We start from the raw sequence: 6,481 nt of genomic DNA, 5'->3' as shown, positions 1-6,481 counted from the left end.
CCCTCTCTCTGTGTCTCTGTCTCTGTCTCTGTCTCTCCCTCTCTCTCAGTCTCTCAAAAAAACAAAAAACATTGGGGGCACCTGGGTGGCTCAGTCGGTTAAGCATCTGACTTCAGCCCAGGTCATGATCTCACAGTTTGTGGATTCGAGCCCCGTATTGGGCTCTGTGCTGACAGCTCAGATCCTGGAGCTGCTTCAGATTCTGTGTCTCCCTCTCTCTCTGGCCTTCTCCCACTTTCACTCTGTCTGGATCTCTCTCTCAAAAAATAAATAAACATTAAAAAATTGTTAAAAAACATAAAAGAAAAATATCTAGAAGTCATACATAGTACATTATCAGTTCAATAGATCGATGATTTACTTTAAAAATTTTCTTTGTCTTCATTATGCAATTATTTATAAATAATATGCAGGCTGTGTAAACAATGTATGTGTTACATTTATGTTACATATGTATTACATATATATTAGTGCACATATAGAGAAGGAGGAACAGTTGTGGACCAAGCTTCAAGACTGCAAAATATGGCACTAATGGAGACTTTGTCATCAATTACAGCTTCATACTTGAAGAGAAACAAAATGCATGGCCTTTAAGAACAAACAGCAGTCTTCATGTGTGTTCATGCACGTGTAGGTTACTATAAACAGAACCATTAATCCAAACAGCCATGTGAAAACCACTCCGCCATGACTCAGCAACTGCTCATCCCCACTGTTCTCCATGTATGTACCTCGGTTCACTTTGCCAAAGTTGAGGGAATCAGTGTAGTGTTGTTCACCTGTGATTTATGAGCCCTTCATGGAGAAGGCTGCACAGCCCCCCACCTCGGAAGGAGTCAGACCTTGGACCCACAGGCCTGTGGCTCATGCTCATAGGTTGGAGCTGTTCCTGTTCCTCATCCTTGTGTTTCATGGACCCGGGATGCCTCCCTCCCTAAGTCTGTAAAAACATCTGTCAAGCTCTTCTATGGATCAGAACAAGAAATGCATTAATGCAAATGTCTCTAGTTATGGAAAATCAGTACAGAATTACAGAACTGTGTGCTTCTGTTTACGTGTTTCTACACATACACACACACTGGGAGGCATCTGCAAGAAGAAGAGGCAAGTGAACAAGCTTTGAGTTGGGCTAATGTTAGTTTCAATCACAGCTTTACTACCTTTTTTTTAATGTTTATTGTTTTTTGAGAGAGTACATGCACGCATGAGAAAGGGTGAGAGGAAGGGTGGAGAGAGAGAGAGAGTGTGTGTGTGTGTGTGCAAGGAGGGGAGGAGCAGAGAGGGGGACAGAGGATCTGAGGTGGGTTCTGCCCTGAAAGCAGTGAGGCCAATGCAGGACTCAAACTCACCAACCCTGATGCTTAACTAATGGAGCCACCCAGGTGCCCCACAGCTTTACTATTTATTTGAGAAGTCTCAAGAAACGAATCTTTTCTAAATTTAGTGTCCTAATTGATTGAATGAGGACAGTCTGGCACAGCTAGAAGAGTCATCTAATGGAGTTAAAAGAAAACGGTGTATAATGAACCCGACATTTATGAGGGACTGAAAAAAATTGGAGGAAATCTAAGAAACTTGAAGGCCCACTGGAAAGTACACCTGTATACCAAGGACGTGCTCCCTATAAACACAGTCAGGCTATGTGTCCACGGTCTGGAACCTATTTGTTAGAAATCAACTTCAGATTATGCTGTCCAGGCCCTAAACTCATTGCCTTTTCTGTTTTATTTCAAGAAAACAATCCTAAAAGATGCCTAAAATAACACCTGAATTGGAGGAAGGAAAGCTAATATCCTGAGAAGCATAATATCTTATTCAAATTTTGAGCAGAACATGAAGAATAGAAATGTTGGAAGGGAGGAAATCAGACCTACCCTTTTACAATCTGAAACCTAGTGCTAATATTTTTTTATTTATATGCTTCTTCAGAATTTAAAAATGGCTTTTAAATATATCCTTCTCTGGGCAAATTCTCCTTTCGACAGCATCTTCCTCAGAGCGGCCTTGATGGCTTCATTCCGCAGACTGTAGATAACCGGATTGAGTGTGGGCGGTATCACCGTGTAGAAGATGGAGAACATGAGGTCCATGGCTGACTGAGAGTCAGAAGGGGGCCGCAGAAACTCAAAGCCTGCCGTGGAGAGGAAGAAGGTGACTACAAACAGGTGTGGGAGGCAGGTGGCAAAGACTTTGGTCCGGCCTTCCGCTGATGGGATCCTCAGCACGGTGGAGAAGATGCGGATGTAGGAGAGCACTATGGACACCAAGCAGACGAACGCTGCTGAGGTTGTGACGGCAGCCACTGCAATTTCATTGACGAATTCATGAGAACAAGCTAGTTTCAGCATCTGAGGAATGTCACAGAAGAACTGGTAAATGACTCTCTTCCCACAGAGCGGTATGGAGAAGTTCACAGCGGCATGCATGAGCCCAGAGAAGCCCCCAGCAAGCCAGACAGCTGACACTGCGTGCCTACAAGCATAGGGGTCCATAATGGTCTCATACTGCAGGGGCCGACAGATGGCGACGTACCGGTCGTAAGACATCACAGTGAGGATGGCCACTTCTGATGACGCCAGGGCTATGAAGAAGAAAGCCTGAAGAATGCACTGACCAAGGGAAATGTACCCACTGTTCATAAGTGAATTTGCAATGGACTGAGGCACTGTGACAGAGATGAAACAGAGGTCCAGGACAGAGAGGTGCTTCAGAAAGTAATACATGGGGGACTGGAGGCAATGGTCCAAGATGGTCACAGTAATGATGAGGAAGTTGCCTGTCAAGGCCAACAGGTACGTCACCAAAAACAGCAATGCATGTAAAATCTGAAGCTTACGGTTTTCAGAAAACCCCATGAGGAGGAATCCACTCATGGAGGTCAAGTTGGCCATGGTCACACTGAACATGGCAAGTATGACTGTCTAGGAAGCCAAACAACAGTAGAAAGAATATATTATATTTAGTATATCTGCATGTCAAGTTAACAGTGCACCCAGCATAGACCTACTGAAATCAAGACAAATTTATCCCCATCGTGATTAGGTAACACCTCATTTAGAAAAATCTTTACCTGTTATTAAGAAATAGAACCCCTAAGTGTGGCCAATAGCTTCACATAGGTTGAAAAAAGTCATCTGAATTTTCTGGAGAAGATTTTGGAATGTTAAAGGTGTGAAACTGACAGAGATGATGGAGTGTTTCTGCTCCACATAGTCATTGAGGATTGTACTGATATATACTAGTAGTATTACATCTTATTATGTATGATATCTTAGTACTACAGTAATGTAGTAAGATTTCCTTTCATCTAAAATGAAATTGTCGGTACCACCTTGTAAATGGATCCAAGATCAGACCAGAGGCAAACTTAGGGGAGACGTTCACTCTAAAGACAATCATATTCCTTGCCTAAAAAGGCTCTCAAAATTTTAAAATATGAAACTTGGTTGGAATGAACTTCCTAGAGCAAGCTCAGTGAAATAAACCTCAAAACTGTAACATGCAGATGCCACTGATGCTAAACATTGAATCATGAGGTTTGGAACTTGATATCACAACTGTTTGATGGTACCTTGTCCTTTTAATTTTTAAAACCTTAGGACGATTTGGATTTGAATATGTCCAATCAGGTTCATTTGAACAAATAATGAGGTTTTCTAAAAAGCATTTAGTTCTGGAGCACTGTGTGGCTCAGTCGTTTAAGTGTTTGTCTCTTGATCTCGCCTCACTTCATGATCTCACAGTTTTTGAGTTTGAGCCCCACATAAGGCTACACTCTGTTAGTGAGGAGCCTGCTTGGGATTCTTCTTCTCTTCCTCTTTCTCTGTTCCTCCTCTGCTTGCCATCTCTCACTGTCTTTCTCAGAATAAATAGATAAACTTAAAAAAATTTAAAGAATTATTTGGTCCTTACTATGTTGTAGGCAGAATGCTAGATGGTAGAATATATGCATTTCCAGTATTATCTCTAGTGTGACTTTTCTGATAAGAGTACACATTTATTTTTATTTTTCTCTGGGACCTGAAATATATTAGATAGTGAGTGCCCATTTCTTAAAATAATCAACCAACCAAATAAACAAACGAAACCTTAATACCACATATAACATAATTGCTTAGGGAATTGGCTGGTGTCGCTTTTTATGTTAAATGTGACACTGTAGAATCACTAAATCATTCTGTGTTTTGGAATTTACTCTACTGATTTCTACTTCTTTTTAAAAATCTGTGGGTTTGTTGAAAGGTCAATCCATCTTTACTGAGTTTCTTGACCACAAGGCAATTTCTTCACCATCTCTGTCCATTTCTCCACCTTTCATAATGGTACCTAAGATAGAGGCCCTATGCAAATATTTATTTAACTGGGTATATATGTAATTGATTTCAATTCTATACAGTTTGTCAAGTTACTTGAATTAGCCCATCAGATACTGTGGTTTATTATGCTGATTAATTCCTAACCAATGGAAAGAGGTTGAAAATCACTGAGGTAATACCTTTTTGTTTTGCTGCATTTTATTTTGAGAACTCACTGAAACTAATTTTTAGGAAGTGTTCTGGCAATAGCATGGATGTTGGACTGACAGGACATAAGACTGAAAAATGAAATATTGCCAGAGATGGTGAAGGTTTGAACTGATCTGTAAGTGTGACAAGAAGAAGTAACAAGTATGAGAGAAAATGGGTAGATAAAACCCTGATGGGTGATGGACATGCAGAGAGAAAAGGTATTGTGACAGGTAACAGACAGGGAGCCGATTGGGAGTGGAGGTGACCCTGATGAGAAAGACCAAGTCCGGGGTGACTGTGTGCTGAGCTTGAGGATGAACATGAGGATCTAGAACTCAAGATACCACCAACGTAGAAAAGCAGTGAACCTGGCTTCTTTGAAAGGCACTTACAAGAGTATTTTTAGGGGGAAAAAAGACAGAAAACAGGGGTGAGGATGATGTTCATATACCATCAATTGTCAAGAGATCTGTGTGAGAGGAGCCAGGGGCTGAGGAAGATAATCACCGAGGACAGAGAAAACCAGGAGTGAGAAGAAAGTATACGATAGTGTCACATGTTTAAGAGAGGAAATTTAAAATAGCAACCGAAGCACCCTGAAGGATCCTTTTGAAGGTCATTTGTGGGTTTGCTAGAGTTATTCTGGAGGGTTTACAGGTGTGTAAACATGAACGAGGTTCAGAACATGAATGAGATGGGAGGGGAAACACAGACATCGTGACTATTCTCCCCAGGAGGATGGCTATACATTTCATAAAATATGGAAAAGTTGCACTCACCAGAGTTGGTCTTGGTCAGTAGGAGGAAATCTCATTTAATCCTAATATTCAGCATCTTTGTTTTAAAGATCAGCTGGTAGCCTGGTCTCTGAAATGTTTAGGCCAGGAAAGGACTGAGATGCTTTCATATGAGTCTGAACAGAGGGCATAGACCCAGGGACATTTTAACTTCTTGCAAAGCCTGTGACACCAAAAGGAAGCCAGTGCAGCCGGGGCACCAGGGAGCAGGTCTGCTCGGCAAGGGTGGTGTTTCAGGTAAACACGGTTTAGAGCATGGGGCTTGGTGGAGTGACCCCCCCAGGGATTGCCTCAGTGGAAAGTAGTTAATTACCATCTTAGGTTAACTGAATCTTGTAGCCTGTGCCTTCCAGGGAGGGAAAATGTATAAAATGAGTATAGCTTATTTTCTACAGTATAAGGTCAGACTTAGGTCTCTCTAGAAAATGGTATTTTTCATTAACAACTCAATTTCTATTTCAATTCAATAGTTTTCTATTAACAATTTTAATTTTACTGGTCACCAACAAAATCATGCCTGCTTGTAAGGGCCTCATTTAGAGATAGGGAATATTCAGCATCTGGGTGACTCAGTCAGTTGAGCATCTGACTTCGGCTCAGGTCATGATCTCGTGGTTGGTGGATTTGAGCCCCATGTCAAACTCTGTGCTGACAACTCAGAGCCTGGAGCCTGCTTCAGATTCTGTGTCTCCCTCTCTCTCTGTCCCTCCCTGGCTCACACTCTGTCTTTCTCCCTCTCTCTCAAAAATAAATTAACAGTAAAAAACAAAAAAAAATATTTAGTAATTATTTGTTTATATACACTTATACATAATTACAGAGCCAAGTATCTTAGCATTAAAGCAATATTCCGTAGTCACGGATTTTAAGCCTCATTTAAACAACTGTGTTTCTAAAATAACTCTGAATCTGATCATCTGGTTCCCATTTTAACAATCACATAGATGAGCAATTTTCATCTAAATACCAATGTATTCAGTTTCAAATTTCTATCATTGTAGGAAAGGCATTTTTTATTACATTAAACACCTCATATGAGATCTACTTTGTTTTTTGTCAATATCATTTTATTTATTTTTTAATAATAGTTTATTGTCAAATTGTTTTCCATACAACACCCAGTGCTCTTCCCCTCAAGTGCCCTCCACCATCACCACCACCTCTCTTCCCCCC

At 40.9% G+C, this 6,481-nt stretch overlaps 1 protein-coding gene across 1 annotated transcript; it reads right to left on the bottom strand.

Annotated features, from left to right (window-relative positions):
- Window positions 1-1,928: 1,928 nt before the first annotated feature.
- On the bottom strand, window positions 1,929-2,894 carry LOC115295568 (olfactory receptor 14J1). The gene has a single exon (XM_029943561.1). The coding sequence runs from the start codon at window positions 2,892-2,894 to the stop codon at window positions 1,929-1,931; it is 966 nt and encodes a 321-aa protein (XP_029799421.1).
- Window positions 2,895-6,481: the final 3,587 nt, after the last annotated feature.

The sequence above is a fragment of the Suricata suricatta genome, chromosome 7, assembly GCF_006229205.1.
Source record: "Suricata suricatta isolate VVHF042 chromosome 7, meerkat_22Aug2017_6uvM2_HiC, whole genome shotgun sequence".
Lineage (NCBI taxonomy): Eukaryota > Metazoa > Chordata > Mammalia > Carnivora > Herpestidae > Suricata > Suricata suricatta.
Note: the sequence above shows the minus strand (reverse complement) of the source record. Positions and strands in the feature narration are given on the sequence as shown.

What these genes read in the sequence shown, in the direction of transcription:
- LOC115295568 (XM_029943561.1), bottom strand. Translation starts at nt 2,894, where the DNA reads ATGGCCAACTTGACCTCCATGAGTGGATTCCTCCTCATGGGGTTTTCT.